Raw genomic sequence first — 27880 nt, 5'->3', positions numbered from 1 at the left:
TGAGAAATGTCTCCTCTTCAGATAGGACTAGAACACTGGCTTTTCTCGTCTGGTAGTGTTTATGGTGCGAAATTTCTCAGCTTCATAATTTTGGAAATGGATGCTGTTAAGTCCAAACTCCAAACGCTAGTGACTTTGTACTCTGGCTGTCTCGTTCTTCTATAATAAGTCTTGTTTAATAATTAGTTATTTAGATTGTTTATGAGGTTGAGTTCCAATTTGCTTCAATTCTCAGCCATCTTGATTACCATTAAGTTTATTTGCTAATTTGATTTGATTGTTAGCTGTTTTCAATTCTTCAGTTGTTTCGGCTGACTATCACAAATCTGCTCATGTCCATATAGTATTCAAATAAATCCAAATTTGGGTTGCTCTTGTTTGACGTTTTCTAATCTTCTTTGCACAAAATTTTGACTTTGATGTCTATAACAATGTATGGTCTTCAGTTTTTTCGGCTGACTTATCACAAATCTGCTCATGTTCGTATAGTATTCGAATAAATCCAAATTTGGGTTGCTCTTGTTTGACGTTTTCTGATCTTCTTTGCATAAAATTTTGACTTTGATGTCTATAACAATGTACACTTGGCCTGGCATCTTATTGTTACACAATTCTATTTGAGATTACTATTTTCAAACTTCTATTCTAGGTCAACTCTTTGACTTCTGCTTGTCGTGTTTCCTTTTTTCATTTCATTTCTTTCTTTGATACAATTTTATGGAGAAAGAGATGAAGGCATGTTCACAACTCTCTCCTGTAAAATTCTCTTTAGACGATAACAGTTAATTTTGCTCTTCATTATCAGTAATGTTGTAATGACTATGATATTTAGCATTCTGATGTCTTTAACTGATCCATTAACACCCATTGTTGTAATATTGTCTCTTGATAATCTATGTAGTATGCATTGTTATTTTTGCTCATATATCTGCTTATTAGTGATTTTGATCCATGGTCCTGTTACAGGCATTTTTCTCACAGTTTCTTGGGTTTAGACTGTTGTATTTCCTAACTATCAGTTTGGTTCAGGTATGAAAATGTACTTGTTGCAACAGATCTTCTTCCTGAAACCCTAACTGCCGCAATGCATCAAGCTGTGTCAGCCACGACATCTACTGGAAGACCTTCTGGTTCCGCTGCCTTTGCTTATGCTCGAAACTTGGTGAAGAAATATGGAAGTGTGGCAAGCGTGGCAAAATGGGAAAAGAATTTTAAAGCAACATGTGATCAGAGACTTCTCGCTGAACTTGAAAATGGGCGATCACTGGATACTGAGTTGGGATTTTCACCTGTTTCGATCCCAGTCGGACCGGACGATGTTGATGATTACATCCGTCAAAAAATATGTGGAAGGTCATCAAGGGCCGGCTCCGCTATGAAAGAAATAGTGCAAAGAAATGTTGAGGAAGCTTTGCAGTATTTTTATGGCAAGGAAAGAAAGCTTTTTGGAGCTACTACAAAAAGTTCTCCCGCTTTGGAAAAATGGGATGATGGGTATCAGAGAGCTCAACAAATTGTTTTAGGGTTAGTGGATTGCATTAGGCAGAATGGTGGGGCAGCTCAAGAAGGGGATCCCATTGTTATTGCTTCTGCTGTGTCTGCAATTGTTGGAAATGTGGGGCCCGCTATAGCAAAGATGTCAGATTTCACAGGAGGTAATAATTACACGGGCTTTTCTTCAACCCTAAGTCCATTGAATTTTGCTCGGCGCATTATACACATTCACATAACTTGCCTTTGCTTACTTAAGGAAGCTCTTGGTGAGCGTCATAGCCGTGTATTTGAGATATCTTTTGCCGTTGAAGCTTCTTCTACTGTTTCCGGAGCTCTTTCTCCTGGAAAGGTGGCTCGCAGTCAATTTCAATTGTCTCCCGAAACCCTAGATTCCAATTCGAACGTGTCAATTGAAATTTTGAACAACTCTGCCAAAGCAAGGGCTGCAAAAGCTGTGGCAGCTGTATCAGCACTTGTAATAGGGGCTGTTGTTCATGGAGTTACTAGCCTGGAAAGAATGGTTACTGTCTTTAAAGTTAAAGAAGGTTTGGATATTTTGCAATTTACAAAGAGTTCTCGATCCAGTTCAAATGGTATTTCTCGTTCAGTTGGTGGTTTTAAAGTGGATAACAGTACAGAAGTATTTGTGCATTGGTTTAGGCTGCTTGTTGGGAACTGCAAAACTGTTTCCGACGGGTTAGTTGTGGAGCTCCTTGGCGAAACCCATACCTTGGCTCTTTTGAGGATGCAGCGAATGCTCCCTCTGAACTTGGTATTCCCTCCGGCTTATTCAATCTTTGGATTGATGATATGGAGACCATACATTCTCAAAACTAATATTCCAGCCCGCGAAGATATACATTTATATCAATCTTTATCATTGGCCATAGGTGATGTTCTCAGGCACCAGCCTTTCCGGGATGTTTGTTTACAGGACACTCAAGCTTTTTATGATCTTTTAGCTTCCGATGCCAGTGATTCTGAGTTTGCCGCCATGCTAGAATTGCATGCTCCTGACAAATTTTTAAAAATGACGGCCTTTGTTCCTCTTCGAGCAAGGCTCTTTCTAAATGCCATCCTTGATTGTAAAATGCCCCAATTTACACTTATGAAGGATGATGAGACTTGGGTTCCTGGGCATGCTGGAAATGAAATGAAGCTTTTGGATCAGCTTGTACATGTTTTAGATACCCTACAACCGGCGAAATTTCATTGGCAGTGGGTTGAGTTGAGGCTTCTCTTGAATGAACAAGTACTCATTCAAATAATTGAAGCCCATAATATGTCCTTAGCGGATGCTATTCGATCGCTTTCCCCAAATTCCGACAACTCTGCACGCTCCGATAATGAAAAGAGTTTTACTGAAATTGTTATGACAAGATTACTTGTGAGACCTGATGCCGCTCCACTTTATTCAGAAGTAGTTCATCTACTTGGAAGGTCGCTAGAGGAGGCTTTGTTGCAGTCTGCAAAATGGTTTTTACAAGGCAATGATGTTCTTTTAGGACGCAAGTCCATTAGGCAACGGCTTATTAATGTTGCTCACTTGAGAGGTCTTTCAACTAAAGTCCAGTTTTGGAAACCATGGGGCTGGTCTTGTTCCATTGCCGAACCGGCAACAAACCGGAGTGACCGAAGGAAGTTGGATACAATGTCTCTTGAAGAAGGGGAAGTTGTAGGAGAAGGTATGGACATTAAAAGGTCTGGAAAATCAACCTCTCAAATGTTTAATATGGAAGGCTTCAATTCAAGCCAGCAATATGTAACTGAGAAAGCTCTTGCGGAATTGGTTCTTCCTTGTTTAGACCAGAGCTCTAGTGAGTCTCGCAATACATTTGCAAGTGAATTGATTAAGCATTTGGGTATTGTCGAGCAACAAATACATGCTCTCACTCGTGGTGCTAGTAAGCAGGCCAGTGCACCTTCTGGAGTTGAAGGTCCTACGAACAAAGGCAACGCTCGCAAAGGTGTAAAGGGTGGAAGTCCTGGATTGGGTAGACGCCCAACAGGACCGGTTGATTCTGTTCCATCCTCTGCGGCATTATTGCGAGCTTCCATGTGGTTGCGATTGCAATTCCTTTTGAGATTGCTTCCTATAATTTATGCTGACAGGTAACCACATGCTCTAATGCCATCCCCATCCCCCCCCCCTCCCAAAAAAAAAAAAAAAAAAAAAAAAAAAAGTCAAAAACCACATGTTCTAATGTTTTTTCCAACGCAATTTTTGCTACATCTTCCTGTGTATGTATTCATTTTATTTCTGTTGGTTTTGCACTGGAAAAGTACAATGTCAGTAATAGAGCAAGATGTTGTACTCTTTCTAAAGTTAAATTCATTTCTTATTTCTGTCCCTTAGTTCTTACAGCCATTTCCTTATGTCTTTGTGTAATTGTCATTTCAGTTGATTATGTTCTTGTTATAACTTATGAGTAACTTGTAAAAGGGCACGTGGTGATGTGCGCACACCTAAGACAGAGAAATAACTACTATTAATTGCTTAAACATTACACAGAAAAATCCAACCTTGATGCTTCTTTTTTCATAAAAATCACTCTTTATATAGGGCTATATCTTTTGATGTCAATGTAAAAGATCCATCAGCCTCAAGAATTTAGGAGAATTCTCCTCCCTTCCATTATTGGTTGTTTTGACATTGGGGAAGAAGAAGCATTTTTTGTGGTTGTAATGAGAGGGAGAGGGAGAGGCATAGGGCCGTCTTCTAAAACTTCAATGACATGGCAATGCATTTAATGATTTTACTCTTACCTTTTATTATTATTATTTATTTCTAAGCATTCTTAGTGGTTGCAATGAGAGACAACAGGAGAGGGGGCGGGAGAGAGTTTCATCTATTTTTATTGTTTTCATCTTATGGAACTTCAATGGAATGCTAATGCATCTTATGATTTTAATTTTACCTTTTCATTCTGTGTGCTCAGATACCTAGGTTAATAATATTAATCTATGTGATTACAAAGCATCCAAAATGAGCAATAGATAGATGTTGTGGGCTTTATTATATATAACTTGTGGTAGGATTTTGAAGATGCTTTCCGTACCCTTTGTGTTGTTGTCCATTCCTTAACATTGTAGCTTGTTTTCTCTCTATCGGAGTATTGTAGACAAATCACAATTTTCTTCCTGTTCAATTCAAAGCCAAAATCGATCAAGCTATTGATTTTTCACGAAAGGCCTACTAGGTCCCACCTTTTCACACTTTCAAAGCACCTGATGGCTCATCGATAGTGGTTAAAAAGGTAGCCGATGATCTCCGATACGAGTTGGACTCGAAAGGAGGAGATGTGCTCCTCGCTCCCTCAAAAGATACCGGAGGACTGGCAATGCCGTTATTGCCAATATCATAATTTTAGCTGGCGGAAAATCTGTAGAATATGCAATCGATCTGTGACGCATCAGGTAGTGTTGGGGGGGGGGGGGGGGGGGGGGGAGGTTGTTGTTTTCAAAAGAAATCGAAAGAAAACTAGGGTGAATTGGCAACGTCTTCCCTGCCGATACCTAAATTTTGAATGTCGAGAAAATTGTCGTTGGTGTCGCCGAAGTAGAACCTCCTCCAAATGGGTTCCTCGCTCCTCAACCCGCCCTCTAGCTAGCCCGGTTTTGATCCAGAGGGAGGACGATCCATGGCCTGACACGGGCACTATCTCTAATAAGATTGAAGGATCGCCGATATTAAGCATCGCGGGTAAGGAAGTGGACGTTCGGATGGAATCCCTAAAGTGCTGCTTCATTGGGAAAAGGAAGAACTATAATGGAGCTTTAGAAGCCCTCTGGTTTTGGGAAAAGAGCTCCTGAAACATTCCATCACTACAATGCCCATGTATTTTGTCAAAAGACGCGCTTCTCTTTATGTTTGACTCTGAAATGCATGCTCTCAAGGTTCTTTTTACTAGTTCTGAATCCTTGGCTCCCTATCTGATTTCACATACTAAGTGGAAAAAGGAATTCGTTCAAGGGGAGGAACCTATGTGGGTCAACCTTTATGGCATCCCTCTACATGCTTGGGCAATATCTACGGTGGAGGCCATAGGAGATTTGCTGGGTACAGTCCTAGACACAAAATTGGAAGGAATTTTGTCTCGGTCAAAATTCTTGCTTCCCGACGGATTGTCTCAGGCTCCTTCGCTGTAATTAAAATTTTAAACCATACCTATAGGATTGGTATTGAAATTCCTGAGAATTTTGGATCTTTGCCCCTTTGGCCTGCTGGGTCCCTTCCGGCCGCTGGGACTCGCCCCCGATCGTGGGGCGGGGTCGGAGCCCCTTAGTCTTTTCCGCCCCTCTCTGATTTCAAATTTCAATTTCTGTTGTCGTCGGCACGGTCCAGACTGGGCCTTGCGAGTTGATTTCTATTGTTTTAGGGTCTTTGGTTCTGACCTTTAATTTCTGAGGGTAGTTTCGTCTATTCCCTTGTTTGAGTTGTTCTTCCCTTTTTCTTTTTGGGGTCCTGAGGTTGGGTCCATTTGTCCTTTCGCCTATTTTATTTTAAAGGTTTTCTTGGGTTAGCACTGTAGTTACTTCTAGGTTTTTCCTCTTTTCTGCTTCCTCGCATTTTTCTCAATAATTTGTGGCTTGCTTCTCGGGGCGCTTCTTGGTTTGGTGTTGGATCTGGGTCTGGTCTCACATTTTATCTTTTTGAGAATGGAAAATCTAGGCGCATTTCCTAGTTTCTCTGCCTCCTATGAAGACAGAAGGTTGCGTTTGGCTTCAGAGATAAGGACTTTGGAAAACATATTAAGGAGGATAGAAGAGATGATTTACGATGAAGGAAAGGCCGCTATAATGGACCCTTGGCCCAAAGAGGTGGCTGATGACTTAGAAAGCAATGGGACATCTTCAGGCAAGAGGCCCAGGAATGTCCCTTCACCCTAACTCGTCTTACTGGGTCATCGGAGATTAGGGAAACCCAATCGCCTCTTTTCGCACATCCGTTCTTTAAATTCCTTTGGCAGAAGAAAAGGATGTGAGGAGGCTTAATTGGGAAGCCGACAAAATCATTGGTATTCGGCAAGTGAAAGAAAAGATTGCGGATAGGAAAATCCCTAGCCGTCTGGAGCAAGTTCCGGAGGAGCTTCTTGTAGAAATGCCGGATTTTATGATCCAGCATATTCTGGACAATCTTTAGAATTGTGCGGCTTAGGGTTTCCGGGGAGGAACTACTGTTCCGGCTATCCAGAGTTTTTTGGGCATTTTCAGAAGGGCAGGAAAATTTTGCTGTGCACTAGGAGGTTTAAAGCAAGCCGGGTAGAAAAGAAGGAAAAGGATTTTATATTTTGTCTGTTACATTTGTATGGTTTACTTTATTTGGCATTGGGTATGTCCATGCCAAATCATGTTTGTCTCTTGTATTGCAGGCTGGGACTTCTAGTCCCGAATGCAGTTTGAGAATTAATAAAATTTGTCATCTTTCAAAAAAAAAAAATTCAAAGCCAAAATATAGCTCCAAAAACACTGGCTGTGTGAACTGTATATCATTTTTTCTCTCAATCCAACAAATTGTTGTCTTGGCATGTTTACTAAAAGGTTCGTTTTTGGGTTCGGTCCCACTAATGCAGCTGAACATATGATCCTTGTTGCGTAGAAGATAAAGAAAATGAGAGATTGAAAGTCGTCTATATATATATATATATATATATATGAGAAAACGGTTCCTACACATGTGTAGAGAGTTCTCTACACACTAGCTTAAAATACAGTGGGGGCCCACATTGTTTGGGTGATCCAAGCCATCCATTTTAAAGGCCCTCACATAGATAGGTTGTCTACAAAAAATCAGATCCATAGGATCATCCCAACCCTACGATTTGTGGAGGTAAAATGGATGTCTTTAAACCTTCACAAATTAGTTCATTTTTTGCCTCCAAAGTTCGAATGGTTAGGATGATCCTATGGATCTGACTTTTTGTGGACACTCTATCTATGTGAGGGCCTTAAAAATGAATGGTTTGGATCACCCAAATAAGGTGACCCCCACTGTATTTTAAGCTAGTGTGTAGATAGCTTATCTACACATATGTGTAGGAACCGTTCTCTCTCTCTCTCTCTCTCTCTCTCTCTATATATATATATATATATATATATATATATATATATATATATATATATATATAATGACCAAAATACGCTTAAGTACATATAATGCATCTAACACTCCCCTTCAAGCTGGAATGTATATGTCATACATTCCCAGCTTGTTACAAATATAACTCAACTTTGCCTTACTCAGTGGCTTAGTAAACACATCAGCTGGTTGATCTATTGATCTAGTGAACATTGTGCTTATCCTCTAATGGATGAAGTGACAGTCCACTTCGATATGTTTGGTCCGCTCATGAAAGACTGGTTTTGTAGAGATGTGGACAACAGCCTTATTGTTGCAATATAACTGAGATGGACAAGAGGGAGGAATACCAATCTCTGATAAAAGAGAGCGCAACCAGATTAGCTCTCCACTTGTATGTGCCATGGCTCGGTTTTCGGCTTCTCCACTTAAGTTGGCTACCACGTCTTGCTTCTTCCTTCGACATGACACCAAGTTAGCTCCAACAAAGGTGCAATATCCAGTGATTGATCTCTTATCTGCTGGAGATCCTGCCCAATCTGCATCACTGAACCCTTCTTGTTTCTCATGACCATGTCTCTTGAACAACAAGCCTTTCCCTGGAGCACCTTTCAAGTATCTGATAATCTGAATCATTGCCGCCCAGTGGGAGGTACATGGTGAGCTCATAAACTGACTGACCACTTCTACTGCAAATGAGACGTCTGTACGAGTGACTGTGAGATTTATTAGCTTTCCAACCAACCTCTTGTACGTGCCAGGGTCATCTAATAAATCTCCCTCATCTGGAAGAAGCTTTACATTCGGATCCATGGGAACAACAACTGTTTTCACTCCAAGAGAACCTGTCTCATCTAATAAATCCGACACATATTTCCTCTATGATGGTGAAAGGCCACTGCGAGAATAGGCTACCTCAATTCCCAGAAAATATCGTAGACGTCCGAGGTCTTTGGTGGAGAATTCTCTCTGCAAGAAGATCTTCAACTTCTATATGCCTATCATATCACTCCCAGTGATGATAATATAATCCACATACACTATCAAGAGAACATATCCAGCATTAGGCTGATGGCTAAACACTGAATGGTCAACCGCACACTGCTTCATGGAAATCGCATGACAACATCACTGAATCTCCCAAACCATGCTCTAGGAGATTGTTTAAGACCATAGAGAGATTTGCGAAGACGGCAAACTGAGGAGGACCTTCCCCCTTGAGCAACATACCCAACAGGTTGCTCCATGTGTAGCTCCTCAGTGAGGTCATTGTGGAGAAAAGGCATTCTTAATATCCAGCTGATATAAAGGTCAACCCCGGTTGACGGTTAAAGAAATCAACACCCGAACCGAGAGAATTTTTGCAACAAGAGATAATGTTTCATTGTAGTCGACACCGAATGTCTGAGTATAGCCCTTTGCAACAAGACACGCTTTAAGGTGCTCAACTGTCCCATATTGCAAGTATTTAATGGTAAACAGCCAATGACATCCAACTGGCTAAGCACCAGGAGGTAGCGAAACCAAGTCCCTAGTATGATTGGCTTGAAGTGCGTCCATCGAAATATCCATGGCTGCACACCAACCTGGATGAGCAAGAGCCTCTGCCACATACTTCGGAACAAACAGAAGACAATGAAGACATAAAACTACGAAACACAATTGTTAGATGTTCATAGGAAACAAAATTAAAAATCGGAAGAGCGACGGTACGGGAACGAGTATGAGAAGCAATGGGAGAATCAACAAGTACGTGAGATGGTGTAAGATCAGGTACCTAAGAAGTGGATATCAATCCGTCTGACGGAGAAGAGGATGGCCCGAGCATAGAGCGGTGGACAACCTGTCTCGGACCACGCTGATAAACTTGCTTTATGAGCGGGAGTAGAATCCATAATCACATGGAGAAGGGGAAGAGGAAGGCGAGTGTCAGCCACAAACCCATCAGTCGAGCAGGAAAAGAATGACGTAGACTCAAAAGAATTTTACATCGGCAAAAATGAACAACCTGCGCAAATGAGTACTGTAACATCTACAACCTTTCTAAGTACAAGAGTACCCAAGAAAGACGTATTTTTCTGCACGAGGATCCAATTTGTCCAAGCCAGGAGATAATTTATGGACAAAGCAGAGACAACCAAACACCCTAGAAAGGAAAGGGAATGGATCACGATTAGCATGCTAAGAAACAGGAGATGAGAACAGCATCGCCCGAATAAACTTTAGGGACTCTCATTTGAAATATGAGAGTTCTAGCCATATCCAACAGATGCCGTACTTATGCAATATAATTTTGTTTTGTGTTCTCTCTTGTTTCATGATAATACATATTAAGTCTCGTCTTGGCTTATGATCTATGGTATGGTTGGAGGGTGGTGTGTTCTAGTAGTGAACGTGAAGAATCTGGTGGCCCTCAATGGAATCCCCCCTCTAGGCGCCTTAAAATTAATTTTGACGGATCTAGTTTAGGTAACTCCTGTCCTTTAGGGCATGTTCAGTTGCACGCAGGAAACGGAAAGGAAAAGGAAATGACGTGGCAGAAGGAAACGGAAAGGAAAAGAAACTGCTAAGAAAGCAGTAGGAGTGCGCATTCAGTTGCCAGGAAACGAAAAAGAAACAGTAAAGAAACAACATGAATGCGCATTCAGTTGCCAGGGAAACGGAAAAGAAGTAACACAGAATATGTTCTTTACCACATATAAAGCAAGTTATGCCCTCTAAGCCTACCAAATAGTCCAATAATACAAATAAATACTCAAAAAAACTTAAGAAGCAGATTTTAAAGTAATATAATGGAACCAACAAGAAAGAGGGAAACCCATGGTAACACTCTCTGTGGCACCGCCTCTGCCCTTTCATTTCGCAACTCCTCTACCCTTTGCACTTCCTCAACCCTTTCGCTGCTCCGATACCTGGCTCTCTCCAAATATGCGTCTAGCTGTGGCTGAGCCTCCGCCAACGTCCCAAATGAGCGGTAGCATGCTCCGCAAAATTTGTCAACTTGCTCATGGCACTTTGGCCAAGTGTAGTAAATCCCAGGCCTCCTGCCATTAAAGATAGCATAGCACTTCTGCTTCCCCATATTCACCTAACAAAAATACAACATATCACATGATGAAAAGATGTCAAAGCATCATCCAAATGTCAAAATAGAAAATATGCACCGCCTGCCATTAACCGCCATCCAAATGTCAAAGATCATTACAGATAAAAATAACTACCGCCATAATTACCAACATCCAAAATAAAAGCTACCACCATAACTACTAACATCTAAAATAAATAACCACCATCCAAAATAAAACAAAGACTGTAAAGTTCATATAACAGTAACTACCATCATAACCACCACCCAAAAAGTGCCATAAAAGCATTGTTCATATAACACTAACTACCACCATAACCACCCTCAATCATTCATCTGTTGCTTGATGAAACAAGCCATCTTCCTTCGGATGTACGACCTCCTCTCCTCCTCCTCGTACATGATGAAAAGATGTGCTTGAGATGAATTTACTGTGAGGTACTCCGTGGTCCTCAACAAGATATCCTGCGAAAAGCCCCCAACCCCTCTAACAGCTTCGCGAAGCTGTGCAAGGTAAGCAGGGGCACGCACACTTGTGAGGGCATCGGGAACCTTGTCCATGCTTGTTGAGAGACGCGACATACGGTCCAAATGTGCCCCACGCTGGCGAGTCCTCTGTCGTCTGGTATCAGCCCGTCTTAAGGGAGATGTCTCACTACCACCATTAATGGGATCTGCTTCTGGAGATGGTGGGTGGTGAGACATGGGGGTATGATCATCTGCAAAGCCATCCCCAATGTCATCAAGACTGACTGGCTGCGAACTTGCTATGCTTGGATTCTCATGCGTCCTAGACCCGGCCCCTTTCGCCAACTCATCTCCAAAGATTTTGCACATATCGTCATGCAAAACATGATGGGTAATGAAGTGTTTCTTATGTTTTGGATTAGCCTGTGACAAGGAGCATAAAAAATAAGAAGATATTGGATATGGTATCACTATATAAGAAGATTGTATCTTGAGAGGAAGTGTTTCTTACAGCGACGTAGTCATCGTAGACCTCTTTCTCGCGGGTGACCATTTTAGTGTCATTGTCCCAACCAAAACCGCTTCTACTGAGGATGATGCAAACATTCTTGTATGTTTCTTTCATAGCCTTGATGCGGTTTTTTATGTGCTCCTTATTGAGTTGGAGGTTGAAAAAGGCATTCATTGCAGTGGCCGCAGCTACATAAGCATGATCCTTAAAACCATTTGGCATTTTGTACTCCTCTGCGATTTGAACTAGAAGGGTATCTACGAGCACCTTGTCTATTTGGTCATTCCAAATGATATTCTTCCCCCTCTTCTGGGAGGTTTGTGGCGCAGTTGTCATTCTGATTCAATATGCACATATATGTTTGTTAGGAGTCATACATCCATATAACAACCTGAGATATATAACAACTTGACTAAACACACATACAACCATCAAAACATAACAAAGTTACATCATACATCATCCAAGCATAAAAAGATACAACACACATCATCCAAAACAACTAGCTACTATCTTCCTTCAAAATTTTAATCCATCACACTAATAACAACAGAGTTACTTGAATAAACACACATACAACCATCAGAACATAACAAAGTTACTCGAAACAGTAAAAGATTCATACAACCATCAAAACATAATAAAATTACTCCAACCATATATGGAGTGAAACTATAATCCCCTAACGTCAATGACATCTACTGAAATCATTCCACATCTGTGTGGTAAGCGTGTATCTAATTTCCTCTCCTGCTCTTTTGTCATCATTCCTTGATTGAGGAGGATCTCGTGGTATGTCCTCATCTTCCACAGTTTGTAGCAAGAATTGTCTAGCTAGAAAGTTATCCACATCTTCTAGTATTGAATCATTAGGCATGAAACGTCGAATATGATTATGGATGCAACAACATCCCACGAAGATGTCAATCTGCTTCTCGATATTGTACATTGGTTATTCATTAAGAATATTGAAATGCTTCTTCAAGACGCCAAATGTGCGCTCAATGACATTTCGACAAGACGAGTGTCTGTGATTGAACAACTCATTACTAGTTCGTGGACGCCGCCCGCTCCACTCACTTAGGTGGTATGTGGTCTTACGATGCGGGGTAATGAAATGTCGTAAGAGAGGGTACCCGCCATCGGCGAGGTAAAACTTTCCTACAAATAAAAAAAGATTATATATCAGCAACTAGTAATAAGTGGGAACTTGTTTACTACAATGTAACTATGTCATATACAATGTACTGGAATAAGTGGAATCTTGTCAGCTCTTGTTAATGCATCCGCTAACACTCTCGAGTCGGAAGCCGAACCCTCCCATCCGGCTAGGATATACGTGAATTTTAGGTCAAAGTCACAGGCCGCCTAAACATTTTGAGCTATAAAATGCTTACGACAAAAGTAGGTAGGTTTTTCTTCAATACGTACTTTAGCACGTATGTATGTCCCGTCTATTGCACCGATGCAATCCTTGAAATATGGCATCCACCTTGGATTCCCGTCAATCTGCGATGGTGTCTCACCTGTCGGTGGTTTGATGAAGAAATCTTGCATTCCCAAAATTGCCTTTAATACTTTGTTGAAATACGTCGAAACAGTTGCCCTTGAACGTCTAGCACATTCTCTAATAGTCCGAACCCTTTGATTATGTGCTATAATATGCAAGAAGATTGCAACTTGCTCCTCCACTTTACAATGGATTGTATCTTCCAGGGTTCCCGCCCTTTAAATATTTTGACAAATTGACGAAAGCACGTGACGTTTATCCGTAGCAAGTTATGACAATGTTCATCTGAATCGATGACAAAGGAAATGAACGTACGACACGTGAAATAATTGCTTTCATAGGGAGCTCTGACAAGATACTGTTCGTAGTACTCTTTCCAAAGTACTAACATAGCAGCAGCACCAGCCATTAGTAGTGCAACTGCTTGCCCAACTAGCTCATTCCTACGCTTCAACTCAGCTCTTCGCATCAACTCTTTCTTCCTCCTTGTAGGACGACGAGGCATCTTACTCTAAATAAGAAGTCAATAACTCAATGGAAACTACAACACAATCACAAATAAGACATCTTAAACACAAACACAAAGAAGACAATCATGAAACAATCCATCCATCCATAAACCCTCCCTCCATAAACAATCCATCCATCCACAGCCCATCCCTCCAAAACCAACCATCCATCCCCCCACAAACCATCCCCCCACAAACAATCCATCCACAAACCATCCCCTCACAAACAATCCCTCCATAAACAATCCATCCACAAACCATCCCTTCATAAACCACCCATCCATCCAAACACATACAAACAAGGAAAGAACATTCACTACCACAGCCAAACAACAGAAGCACATCTATCTATAGGATTCATTTCACAAGCACATCTATCTAAATAGATAAAAAATAACAACTGTGAGTGTTGATTACCTTGGAAATGATGGAAAAATTCTTGATAATGAAAATGAAATGGGAGACTGATCACCTCCAGAACATTCGATACCTCAATTAATAACATTCACCATCACAGATTTAATATTGGAGTAACCACACAAACCATACACAAATCACACACAGTACAAATCACAGACAATACATAGTTATACTAAAAATGAGGACACCAACCACCTGCAAAACAAGTCAGATTTTAAGCCAAGCCATTTCTCTTCCCCAGCACAAAAACTACAAAAACTGACCCCAAACCCCCTTTCATCTTATTCCCCAACCTAGAGAGAGAGAGAGAGAGAGAGAGAGAGAGAGAGAGAGAGAGATGGCCAAAAAAATTGAAATTAACAAACCCTAAAGCCCAGAAACCCTAAATCAACAAACCTTAATACCTAAATCAGCAATACTTTTAAATCAAAATCAGATATATTGCAAAAAGAACATCAAGAACAACAACAAGAACAAGAAAAAAAGTTAGATTTTTTTTCGAAAAATACCGAAGAGGGAAGAAGCCAAAAAAAGCAAAAATCCTAGCAGATAGATCCAAGCCAAAAAACCTAGATCTAAGCATAAGAAAATAGAGATCCAAGCCACAAAAAAAATAGAGATCCAAGCCCTAATCCAAGCATAAGATCCTAGATCCAAGAAGAAATCCAAAAAAACAATGGAAAAGAGGGGGAAAGGAGAAATCTCCTGATGAGAGAGGAGCGGCAGGAGTGATCTCGTAGCCGAGGGGAGGAGTTGATCTCGTAGCGAGGAAGGAGATGACAACAAGGCTCGCGGAGGAAGGAGATGACGACAAGGGTTTCACTGTTTTTCTTTTTAGACAATAGAGAGGGCTTCGATAAAGACGTGATTTTGGGACGCGGGGAAAATAAAGACGTGATTTAGGGAAAATAACTCAAATCCGAGTCTTTTTGACGGATTTTGGGACGTGGAAACGGTGTTGACACGCAGGATTTCATGGAATCCACATATGATAAAAAATTTCCATGCGCTTTCCTTATCCCCACAACAAAACGGCCTTTTAAGCGGGTTTCCATGGAAAAGGCACCCATTTTCCGTTTCTTTTCCATTTCCAACGCGCAAGTGAACACACCCTTAGGGATTGGCGGTTTACTATGAGACGAGTTGGGGGTCACGATCTTGGCCTTTTCAAGTCCAAGAGGAGTGGAGGATTCTAATGAGGCGGAGATCAGAGCGGCCTTATAGGGTATCATATTCGCCGAATCTCTTGATTTGGCAAAGGTGATTGTGGATGGCGATTCGCTTAATGTCGTAGGGTGGCTGAAGGGAAATAAGCCCACCCCTTGGAGATTTGCTATGTGAATTCGAGGTAATTTTATGCATGTCAAAAGGTCCGCTAAAGCCGAGGCGGATAGGCTTGCTAGAGCCGGAGTGGTGAGACAAGAGCTTGAGCTCTTTGATTTTTTACCCCTTTAATGGTCGCGTTTGGCATGATGTTTAATTGTATTTCTTCGTTCCTTTTTTCTCGGTCAACCTTGTCAGTTGGCTTTGCTATGTATTTTAATCCTCTTTTATGTATTAATGAATTTTTACCGTTCAAAAATAAAAGTCTCGTCTTCTTGAACACGAAGTGCCATTATAGTAGAATAAGTAAATACATGCCTATCATGGAATATTTATTACCGACATCTAAAGAAGACAGTAGTAGTTGATGCTAGTATGAGGGGATTTTCAGTTCTATAAGATGAGCCATTGAAGGCCCTCCACTCACTACCCCAAGGATAGATGACTTTCTTCCAAGGAGAAAGTTTCTTCTCGAATCACTTGATGAGCAGATCCCACAAGCTCTTATGGATCCCCATATAAGAATTCTGGAGCAAAGTCGCTCTACATCCGAACACTTGGGCGTAGTTCTCACTTTTGCTTCTCTTCCCCATGATCATAGACTTAGAGACCTTGATTCTTTGCCTTGTGACCGCCTCACAACATCTCACACCATCCTTCAGATTGTTGATATTCTCTTTACATCTCCACTGAAGAGAAGAGTGTCATCCGCATAATGTAGATGGGTGATCTCCAACTCTGAAGAATTGATGACAAAACTCTTGATGAGACCTTCAGCTCTTGCCCTATCCAACATTCAGCTCAAGGCTTCAGCCACAATCCTGAATAAGAAAGGTGGCAATGAATCCCCTTATCGGAGAACCCTATAACTCCTGAAAAATCCCATGGGGGATCCATTCACCTACACTCGGTACTAAGCATATGATGATAAGTATTACTGAATCAACTTCTTTACTTAGGTCCAGGATCCACACTCCCTAGTAGGCAGTCAAGGCAACTTCACTCCACTCTATCGTAAGCTTCTCCCTGTCAAGCTTACAGAGGACATCATCGATCTCATTCATGTGATTGTAGGCCAGATACCCATTTGCAATGACGGCGTCGTCGAGAATTTGCCTCCCATGGATAAATGCACTTTGAGGTCTTGAGATGATCTTACTAAGAGCCAACCTTAGCCAGTTAGCCTATCATCAAGCACTTTGATAAGGATCTTGTATATACTCCCACCAAACTATTTGGTCAGAAGTCCGTATGGTGATCCTCGTCGTCTTTTTTATGAATGAGAGTGATAAATGTGGCACCGATGCTCTTCTCAGTGCCCCCCTCTCCCACCACCACCACCACGACCACACACACACACACACACCCCACAAGAGAATTTTGCGCAGAAATATATCAATCATCTTTCCCTGACTCTTAATACACCTGGAAGAAGGCCAATCAGACGTTGTTTGGACTAGGCACATTCCAAACGATCTCTTTTCACATAGAGCACAACATTCAGAACTTTATCGATCCCTTCTCATGGATACACAAACACAACATTCTGAACTTAGTCCACCATGAATGCTCGCTAAAACTCCTCTCTAGTCGGCATCGATTGAGTTGAACCCAATCCCTTCCAATTTGAGGAACGAAACTCTCTCCTAGGTTAAAATCTCCTTATAGATGCTCATAATCTTGTCAGAATGAATTCGTCACCAAAGATTCAAACATCGGTTTCGATCCGGACTTCGGTCCCCACAAAAGTGAAAGTAATTTGTGAAAGGTTATGGTGGTCCATGCAAATGTTGTAAAAGTCATGGAGTTTTATGAAAGTCCATGAAAACGATGAAAATTTAAGATGAAACCTAATGCATCACATCGGACAATCATCCACAATGGTTTAACAAGATGATACTCATAGTGACCAAGGCTTGAAATTCCGGTATTGGTTTCAGCTTCGGCCTCAGCCGAAAACAAAATTTCGGTTTCGGTTTTAAATTTCGGTACCGGCCGAAATCTGAAATTTCAGTTTTCGGACAAAATTTAAAACCATTATACTTGTCACCGCACATGTCTAGAATTATAAGGTTCATTCTAAACATAGATATTTCACATGTTTTGAAAGCTGGTGATCATAGCATGTCTTGTACTTTTCAACTTACTCATCTTATTTATACAATGTGGGTGCATAATCTTCGGACTTTGATCCCCACAGGAGTCAACACATGGTGGAAATCAACACATGTTGGTGGAAATTTAAAGCCATGGATTTGTCGCAGTTGGAAATGTTTATTAGCATCCATTGGATGTGGTTGGACCTCCTTGCTCTAGCAATGCTATGTGAATAAGCCATGTTCTTTTTTCTTGAATAGCAAATAGGCCATGTTCTTATCCCCCTTTTTATGCCAATTAGATTGAGAATGCCGTCTTCAATTGATCTTCTCATGGAGGATGTTTCTATTGTATTCCTGTGAAACCCCACCTTAACTTGAAGGTCATTCTTGCTAACGGGATCATCTTTTTCTCCCTTGTTGAGCATGTCATTCCAACTCAAAATATCGGCCTTTAGTACCTTCATGGATCCCATCTGGTCCTTCAGTCTGAGCAAGTGTTGTCGTAGCCTGTTTAAAAGGTTCCTTAAACAAAGAAAAGAAAAGGAAATGAGGAGAAATGAAGGAGATCACATGCTTGTAAGAAAAGATGAAAAATAATGCAATCTACAAAATAGAGAATAGGAATGCTTACAATCTACCGTAAATGTTTTTTTTTTGGTTATTTTTGAATTGGTCCCGGGCATGCCCATCCCAATTCACTTTAATATTTTGTATTGCAGGCTGGACTCTTGGTCCCGATTGCTATCTGAATATTAATGAAATATGTCAACTTTCAAAAAGAAGAAGAAGAGAGAGATGATGTGCTGAGAAGAGAAGAAGAGGAGATGAGAGAAAACATGTTTTTCTTTTTTGTGTAGTTGGCAAACCCTAACCCACAAAGTGTATTATATAGAAGAGACTAATTACAAGCAAGTTTTCGGTTTTGGTTTCAGTTTCGGACATAGCCGAAACTGAAATTTCTGTCGAAATACCGAAATTTCAGCTGAAATTCAGTAAAAAAAACAAATTTCAAATTTGTGCCAAAATTTCTGGCGAAATTTAGGAATTTTGGAAAAAGTAGTTTTCGGACTTTCCGAAATTTCAGTTTCAGGTAGTTTCGGTTTCGGTCTTGACTGAAATCCGAGTCGAAATTTAAAACCATTATTACAAGAATATCCCCATTACTCTTTTTCAAGAAAATCTCTACCCGGTTTGCTTTCTCACTTTTCTCTTTTTGATAGACTTTTGTTATTGTTCACGAACTGGCAAACATGTTTTATTCGATAATACAATCTTTTCTTGTACCAAAACTAAGATCATGTGGCAACCAGGTGATTGGGAGGCCTCTCTTTTCAGCTTTGTAATTTACTCCTTTTTTTCAATGAACTCATCCTTATGCAATATTTTTTTTTAAATTTTTTATGGGTCTGTTTAATTGCAATAGATAGTGCTTGAACTTTGACATTTGTAGCTACTTTGAGAGTGTTGTCACTTGCCAGTGCACTTTCATTCTAGATATTTAATTTGATTTGGTGATCTTGGGGTAGCAGAAAATTTTAAATAGCCGTTCACCAAATTTTTACTGTTAGGAACTCAAACATTTATCAGATCTTGATACTTCCTGATGAGTGATTAAACGCCATATACTAAAAAAGAGCAAGTGTCTAAGGAGGACTTTGTTTTTCGACTGAATATTTCCTTGTTTTGGTAATGGTTGGAATGTCTCTCTGACCCTTTGTCTAGTGGGAAATATAGCTATGCTGGGTCTCTCTCTCTCTCTCTCTCTCTCTCTCTCTCTCTCTCTCTCTCTCTCTCTCTCTCTCTCTCTCATCCAATTGAAACTTATCTTTTTGATATTTCCAGGGAACAATCTAGTCGAAACATGAGGCACATGCTTGCGTCGGTTTTACTTCGTCTACTTGGAACCAGGGTGGTGCATGAGGATGCAGACCACTTGTGTTTTCCATTGCCGAGGAACATTGCTGCCAAAAAGGAGGCAGAATTGCTGACGGAAGGTTCAGCCGCCGAGTCCTTGGACCTCTCTGGTGACAGTCTTTTTGACTGGTTTTTGTGGGTCCTGCATGGGTTGTTAAGTAGTTACAAGCCAAGCTGGTTGAAGCCCAAGTCTGCCTCCAAGTTGACCGTCAAATCTTCTCGGGATTTCTCCGTGTTTGATCGAGAGGCGGCAGAAAATTTGCAGGTTCGTTCCTGTTATCAATTTGTACTCTCCGACACACACACACACACACACACACACACACACACACACACACCCCTTTGAAATATACTGATACCCTCTCAACAAAATGAACGAAATAACTGGGTTTGAGTCCTGGTGGTAGAGCTTCTTCGGCCTCCTTGGTTTGTGCAGGTGATCCCAGACCTGACCCCACAAACCATATTTCCATTCCCTCTGCTGAGGATGCTCCTTCCCTCTAAGGACAGGGAATTGTAGTACTACTCTCACTAGAAAATTTTAAGCCGAGGGTGCTTGCCCTTGTGCCAAACGAGCCGAGAATGCTCCTTCCACTGTCTTATCTTGGTTCTGGTGTCCTGTTTACATGAACATTACCTGCTAGTGAGTCATGGGGCCCACTAAGCAGTTCTGCACGACACACTGGTATCGTTCTCGGGAATTTCTCGGCAAGGGAAAAATCTTGGGATATATTATTTTTTTATTTTTTCAGGTTTTTATTGGAAAAAATGATTAAAATATAATTATTTAAAAATATATAATTTAATAAAAAATATAAATAAGAATATCGTAGAAATATTACGAAATTATCGCAGTAAATGATTAAAGTTATTGCTATATATTGCTAAATCACGGGATTATTTCAGGTATTTGTTATTTTATCAAAATGTTGCGATAAAATCGCCATATCTTGAAAGGGAAATGATTTCAGCACTCCACTGGTTTTATAAGATGCGCGAAAGCATCTTGTCGATCTGTAACAGCTTTCTGAGAACTGTAATAATGTTCTGACAACCCTTTAAATACTACACGACAAGATGTGTCGCACATCTTATAAAACCATTGCAGCGTTGCTATCATTTCCCATTTTGAAAATATCGGAGATATCTGTGACATAGTTTTGCACCACGCCCAGGTCTTGAGCCTCACACAGCCCTCACTAATAACTGATCAGACAGCAGTGTTGACCGATGCAACTATTGTCCTGTTTATGTGTTACATTACATCCTGTTTGTGTGTTACATTACATCATCAATGTTCATCTGGAGTTTCATAAAGAAAATTACTATCTTTTACCTGTGTAGGCCGAGTTGGATCGGATGGAATTGTCCGTCACAATCCGGCGGCGTCTCCAAGCCGCAATGCCCGTCCTTCCCCCATCCCTTCCCTTCTCCGTCTCCTGCCAGCCACCAACAGTTTCTCCCACAGCTCTTACTTTGCTGCAAGCTAGCAGCATCCCAACTCATGGGTTCCTGCAGGGAAATTCAATCCCGCCCCCCAAAACCCTAGTTTCTTCTTCTGTGCGAACCACCACGAGCATATCTGGGAAAGCCAAGTCATTGTCGTCGAATGACACTGACATGGAAATTGACCCGTGGACACTGTTGGAAGATGGCACTGGATCTGAGCCCAGTTCAGGTAACAGCAGTATGGGTGTTGGAGGTGACCAGGCCAATCTGAAGGCTTGTAACTGGCTAAAAGGGGCGGTGAGAGTTAGAAGAACAGATCTCACTTACATTGGGGCTGTGGATGATGATAGCTGATTTTGCAAAGATGCCAGTGTCTCATCCAACAAGGTTTGACTGGTTTTGCATCATTGACAATGATTTCAATCTTTTGTTGTCGGACCGTGGGAGATTTTTCCAGCAACTGTTGTAAAGAGAGAATATCTCAGGTTACATTCTCTGGCCAACTCGCACCCGAGTGGGTTGTCGGCCAGTGGCACTAGAGCGGGTTGACTCAGGTTACTTTCTTCAACCAACTGGCATCCGAGCAGGTTGACTCAGGTTACTTTCTCCGGCCAACTGGCACCAAAGTGGGTTGACTCAGGTTACTTTCTTCAGCCAACTGGCGTCAGAGCGGGTTGACTCAGGTCACTTTCTCCAGCCAACTGGTATCAGAGCGGGTTGACTCAGGTTATGTTCTTCGGCCAACTGGCAATTGACCCTTTCTGAGCACTCCCCTTTCTTGGCATGGGCTCGCAAGGGCAGTTTGGAGGCTGTTGTATATATATAGAGATAATTGATTATTTTTCACGAGATGAGATGAGTAAAATGTCTCAAAAATGGTCTGTAGTTGTTCTGAGCTCCATCCCCTTTCATAATCTCTCACGCATTTTGTATGTATTTTACATGTGCAATGTGGCGTAGCTGTTTTGAGCTCAATTCCTTTCACCACCTATGGTTGTGAACTACACATATATGTAGGTGAATATATGCATGCCGAAAAAAAGACAGTGAGACCTACCTAGTTGATCTAAAACATTCATTTGCCAGTCCCTGCCGTAGATATAGCATGCCCCAAAAAATCTTCTACATAGGATGATTCTAACCCTCCGATATAAGGAGTTTTCAGATGGAGGGTTAGGATCGTCCTATGGAGATCTTTAGGCCTATTTCCAAACACACCTGTTCTTTTCCCATGGAATATTTTTTCCATGGATTTTAGTTATTCTCTTCCTAAATATTTTACACGCCCGCTCGCACAAAAAAAAAAAAAAAAGGATACAGTACAATAATTGGTTTTGGACTCACAATCGTTGTCATAATCTTGAACAAACCGGCCTGCGTTATTTAGGATTACTCTTTTTAAGCTGAAAGGGTGGCCCTGGGCAGAAAATGGGGTGAGTATATCATTTCCCAAAAAATGAGAAGGCAAAAGTAAGGCTCCACTTCTTCAGGTAATCCAAACCATTTATTTGTTAGATGTTGTTATAGATGGGCAATGCGTCAAAATCCACTCTCCCATCCTTGCTTTGTTTCCTTACCATCCACTTTCCCATCGTTGCTTTTTTGTTTTCTCACCATCTATTTGACGATCACAAATTCTTTTATTTAGAGGAATTGGAGGTCCCCCTAAATAAAACTTGAATTACGTTTTTTGGGGATTTTTTTAACAACACACTACGTATATTATGTTATTTTTCTTAAAAAGCGACATGGTTGCCTGCATGACACTAAGATCACAATGTATATCCCTATTATCCTTCGGATTTTTACTCAATTTGAAAATAAAAATCTTTGGAATTATCCCTATTCTACTGGCTTCCATCGGAAGTCCGAACAAAACTTCGGACTTCCGAATGGAAGCCAGTATACATAACCAAAATATTGGTTCCATTCGGAAGTCGGAAGGTTTGTTCGGGCTTCCGAGTGGGACTTCCGAACAAACGTTCGGACTTCCGACGGAAGACAGTCAAACTTTGTAGTTCAGTAATTGTCATATGTTAGTGCATCTTTTGGTATTTTTTCGTAATTTTAATACTTTGCTTCCATTTTTTCGTAATTTTTCATTTAAAACTTAGCACTTCAGCCACAAATCCGTAATGATTACTATTTTTTGCATTATTACTATTTTTTGCAATTATACTTTTGCTAGCCACCTTTACACCCATATTACTTCTGCCAATCTCAAATGATGGGCCACAAGCTGAGAAGTTGCCTCGGCAAAGGTGGCTAGAAAATTCCCATACAAAAAAAAGGGAAATGTTATCCACACTACTGTATTTTGATGAGGGCACTCCTCATTTAATTAAAAGTACGGTATGGCCCACCATAGGATGATCCAAAGCGTCAATTAGATGGGCCACAGCCTAAATTGGCTGTGTCCCAAAAATCATTTCCATAGGTTGATCCTAAGCCTCCGATCTATAAAGGGTTAGGACCAACCCTCTAACATTCTAATCAGAGGGTTAGGATAAACCTGCGGAAATGCTTTTTGGGGCACAACCTATTTAGGCTGTGGCCCATCTAATGGACGGTTTGGATCATCCTATGGTGCGGGCCATATCGTATTTTTAATAAAGTGAGGAGTGTCCTCATCAAAATACTGTAGTGCGGATAACATTTCCCAAAAACATCTTAAAAAATACGGCAAAAATCCGGGTGACGCGGGTCGACCCAGCCCGTACGGGCCCGGCGTGATAACCACATTTTCTACCCCGGAACCACTACGGAACCAAATTTTATACCTCGGAACCACTAGGGAACCACATTTTATACCCCAAAACCACTAGGGAACCACATTTTCTACTCCGGAACCATTAGAGAACCACATTTTATACCCCGGAACTACTAGGGAACCACATTTTTTACCCCGGAACCACTAGGGAACCACATTTTATACCCCGTAACCACTATGGAACCACATTTTATACCTCGGAACCACTAGGGAACCACATTTTATACCCCGGAACCACTAGGGAGCCACATTTTATACCTCGGAACCACTAGGGAACCACATTTTATACCCCGGAACCACTACGGAACCACATTTTATATGCTGGAACCACTAAGGAACCACATTTTATACGTCGGAACCAATACGGAACCACATTTTATACCTCGGAACCACTAGGGAACCACATTTTCTACTCCGGAACCACTAGGGAACCACATTTTCTACCCCGGAACCACTACGGAACCACATTCTATACTCCGGAACTACTAGGGAACCACATTTTATACCCCGGAACCACTAGGGAACCAGATTTTCTACCCTGGAACCACTACGGAACCACATTTTATACCTCGGAACCACTAAGGAACCACATTTTATACCCCGGAACCACTAGGGAACCACATTTTATACGTCAGAACTACTACGGAACCACATTTTCTACTCCGGAATACTAGGGAACAACATTTTATACCCCGGAACCATTAGGGAACCACATTTTATACCCCAGAACCACTAGGGAACCACATTTTATACCCCGGAACCACTACATAACCACATTTTATACCTCGGAACCACTAGGGAACCACATTTCTACCTCGGAACCACTTCGGAACCACATTTTATACCCCGGAACCACTAAATTCTAACATGTAACCAAACATGATTGTATACATAGAGAGAGATAGAGAGAGGTCAAGATAAACATTGCAACCAAACAAAGAATCCATAAATAGGGTGAAAAAATCATAAATAGAGCTTGGAAACATTGGTAATGGAGCTTGGAAACGTTGGCAATGGAGTTGTTTTCCAAAACTACAATGGCAATGGCAAGCTCCAAAAACCTTCCATGAAGCCTTGAGGAAGAAGACGGTGGTAGGTAAATGACAACCTTCAAAACCTTCTCATGGAGTTTTCCACGTTAGAAATGCCTTGAGGAAGAAGGTGGTAGGTGAGAAGGTAATAGTGTATAGGGATAGGTGAAATAGTGGAGGGAAAAAAGAGGTAGGAGGGGTATATTTGTCCTAAAAGTCATCTTCTCTCAGCTGACAACACCTTTTTTATAATTTTCAAATCACTACCCTTTATTCACAATTTAGACAAAACTTTGCATTTTTTTAATAATTTTCCCTAAATCTTATTTGTTAGGGATTTGCTAGGCTAATTTGAGGGCATCTTGGTTTTTTTAATAATGGGACGACTCACTTTGTTTTACAGTTGTCTGCTTGGCTGATCTGCTTTTTGGGAGTTGCAATGGCCTTTTACAGCTTGCAAAAACATGTAAAACAAGGTGAGTTCGTCCCATTATCAAAAGGTGGTTGTGCCAATATCAGTCCCTTTCTCTTCTGTGTAATTGTGGGGGTTTTGGTATCAATCTCACCTGCTCATTTAAGCTTGCTGAAGAGTGTCATTCTCCCAATTCCTTCTTCCATCTTTTCTATCATATTATTCAGTTGTATCTCACAATGCATGGTGTCATTTCCACCCTCCTTTTCTCTGCTGTTAAAGCTACTAGAGAGACCTCTCTTTGAAGCTTAAGACATTTTGATCTACTAATTCATAATGACTTTATTCAAGCTAGAATGACCAGTCAGCTTGACCTTCTATCCAACTTTTTCTCCAAACTCTTTTAAAATTCGTTCTTCTCTGTCTGGAATTCAAGGTGAAAGGATCTATAGAGGAGGCTCAGAGGCCATGGATCTGAAGGATCAGAGGCCTCGCTACCAAAAAGTCTCTGAATTCATTGACCCAAATCAAAATCCAAGAAACCAGTTTGATCTAAACTAGCCTTAACAGTCAAAACAACAGCAACCAGAGTGACAAAAAGAAGTAAAGGAGTGAACATCTTGTTCTATTTGGATTGACAGTTTCCAAGAACTAAATCTGGATCTAAGAAAGCAAGAACAATAAACAGGATGAAGAGTGGGGGATACAAGTCTAGTTCAATTTAAAAATATGTGACAAATGCGTGACTGAATTTATGTGATATAAATCAAACTTATTGTATGGAACAACTGTGGTTACAATCCCACCACAGTTCAAATATTTTGTTGAAATTTCCTATCAATCCTCCAAAAGTTGTAATTAGAAAAATCAAAAGTTTCTAAACCTCCAAAAGTGGTTGCAATTAGAAAAAAACAAGTGTTCTTTACAATGGAAATTGATGACATAAAAGGAAAATATACAACCCATGAGATAACATACATGAAATGAGTTTCATTCTTATACAAGTTGCCAGTAGACTAGGATCCATGAAATCTTACTCAGTAAAAAGACCACCAACTGCTTGTGTCATCATTACATTAATCTGTAATGAACAAAACAAACAAATTGAAAGGCCTCATCAGTAATCACTAAAAATGAAGAGGTTTTTTTTATGGAGACAAGATGTTGCTTAAGCAAAATAGTTTTCAATTAGAGTACTCTAAGAATTGTTTTCAATCAGAGTACTAAGAATAAGACACACTGTCTCTAGAAGCATGAGGAATAATCTATAAACTAATTAAGTTTTTTGAGCTATTGTAAAATATACATGGAATAAGATAACAATAATAAAATACCTGTCTGGATGAAAGGCCGATTTCTTTTAAATCATTGAGCTGTAAATGAAAAAAATAGGCCATTTTAGTCATATATTTTCCATCAAATTTTCATTCTATGATAAACTGAGTAAAAAGAACATTAGAAGCAATATCAAAGCTAAAACACCCAACACTCTTACATCCTTAAAGGGCACGGGAGATTCTTCACGAAGTTCAAGTATGTAACTAGCTCTTTTCTCTCCTATACCCTGCAAAAAAAAAAAAAAAAAAATTTGAAGGCTTGTTAAGGTGTAAATTGAAAATGCAGAGTGAAGACCTAAACTTGAAACTATAATTAAAACTCCATAAGTAGTTCAATAGACATACCTTCAATTCTTTCAGCTCATCCCTGTGGGTAGGAGTTAAACAAAACTATTAGTTCTTCATTCTTAGGGAGAGTAAAGAGATTTTCAATTGAGTAAATGAAAAACTATACGTCAAGGAGAAGACATTAATATGATCACTAGAAATGACAAGAAAAATACATGCGGTTGGTTTCATTAAAATCTAAATGAAGAAAACAAGCTCAAATATTATTAGACGAGGTATACTTTATTACTCTACCAGGGTACTAAATTACATCAATCCGTGGGACATCTCTGTTGGTGGAAATGGTGTGATCATTTCTACTCTGTTGGTGGTAATGGATTTCCATTGCTCTACCCAGATATTTATTGGCTAGGTAAGAAATTGAGAATACGGGCCAAGAAGACTAGATTGAATATGACTTGATGCTCTAAGCTATGAAAACTTGAAGATAGTCTCATTGTTTGCACGACTTTTAAAGTTCCAATACATACAAAATTCTTCATGAAAAATAATCTCCCTCAAAAAGTATATAGACACATGAATCATCGATATTTTTTTTATAGAAATAAACATCAATACTTAAGGTGTGGATTTACTTACTTGCTAGCAGAATTTAGAAACTTAAGACACTCCTTAACCAGGGATTTCTGTATATTGACACAAAAATCAAATTGAAATCAGTAACATGAACGAAACTCGATATATCAAACTATTTGGAAGTTATTAGGGAGTAGACATGCATTACTTTTAGTCCACAACTGCGTTGCATGAATGTTTCCTGTGGAGTACCAGCATTTGGAACCTCCCAATTATCGTGAACTCTCATATTGAATGTAACCACTGGAGTTTTTGTTTCTATTGCTTGACCACGGTAGAGATTATCCCCATTTGGTGTTTTTATGTTTAAGGGAATTGGAGAAGAAAGAGACTTCAATCTATTTGTTATCTCTCTTAGTCTTGTACTTATTGGAGGTGAGGGTCCACCAACATTAACAAGCGAGTTCTTGTTCTCATTCTCCATGTTGCAATCTGCATTAAAAACAAGATTATCTTAATCCCATTTAAAAAACATCTACTTTTAGTTACATATGTACACAATGTACCCATTGCTTTGAGAAATATCTAAGATGAAATGTGCCCCA

The 27880-nt window shown here is 40.3% G+C and overlaps 2 protein-coding genes across 11 annotated transcripts in view; one reads left to right on the top strand and one right to left on the bottom strand.

Annotated features, from left to right (window-relative positions):
* The window catches only part of LOC143882273 (mediator of RNA polymerase II transcription subunit 12-like), a 70147-nt gene extending 48302 nt beyond the window's left edge, over positions 1-21845 (top strand). For both annotated transcript variants that reach the window (XM_077385784.1, XM_077385785.1), the window contains 3 exons: positions 1030-3606; positions 19341-19677; positions 20757-21845. In XM_077385784.1, the coding sequence (XP_077241899.1) occupies positions 1030-3606; positions 19341-19677; positions 20757-21215 (3373 nt within the window). In that variant the 3' untranslated portion in view covers positions 21216-21845. The remainder of the gene's footprint in view (positions 1-1029; positions 3607-19340; positions 19678-20756) is intronic.
* A 3972-nt stretch (positions 21846-25817) lies between these two features.
* LOC143882270 (ATP binding microtubule motor family protein) overlaps positions 25818-27880 on the bottom strand; it is a 32584-nt gene continuing 30521 nt past the window's right edge. For all 9 annotated transcript variants that reach the window (XM_077385775.1, XM_077385776.1, XM_077385777.1 and 6 more), the window contains 6 exons: positions 27484-27767; positions 27339-27385; positions 26757-26778; positions 26570-26638; positions 26409-26447; positions 25818-26155 (listed from right to left, as the gene is read on the bottom strand). In XM_077385775.1, the coding sequence (XP_077241890.1) occupies positions 26108-26155; positions 26409-26447; positions 26570-26638; positions 26757-26778; positions 27339-27385; positions 27484-27767 (509 nt within the window). In that variant the 3' untranslated portion in view covers positions 25818-26107. The remainder of the gene's footprint in view (positions 26156-26408; positions 26448-26569; positions 26639-26756; positions 26779-27338; positions 27386-27483; positions 27768-27880) is intronic.

This window comes from Tasmannia lanceolata, unplaced genomic scaffold, assembly GCF_043159265.1.
Source record: "Tasmannia lanceolata isolate RefF3 unplaced genomic scaffold, GAP_Taslan_0.1 ptg000007l, whole genome shotgun sequence".
Lineage (NCBI taxonomy): Eukaryota > Viridiplantae > Streptophyta > Magnoliopsida > Canellales > Winteraceae > Tasmannia > Tasmannia lanceolata.
This window is presented reverse-complemented; position numbering and strand designations above follow the sequence as displayed.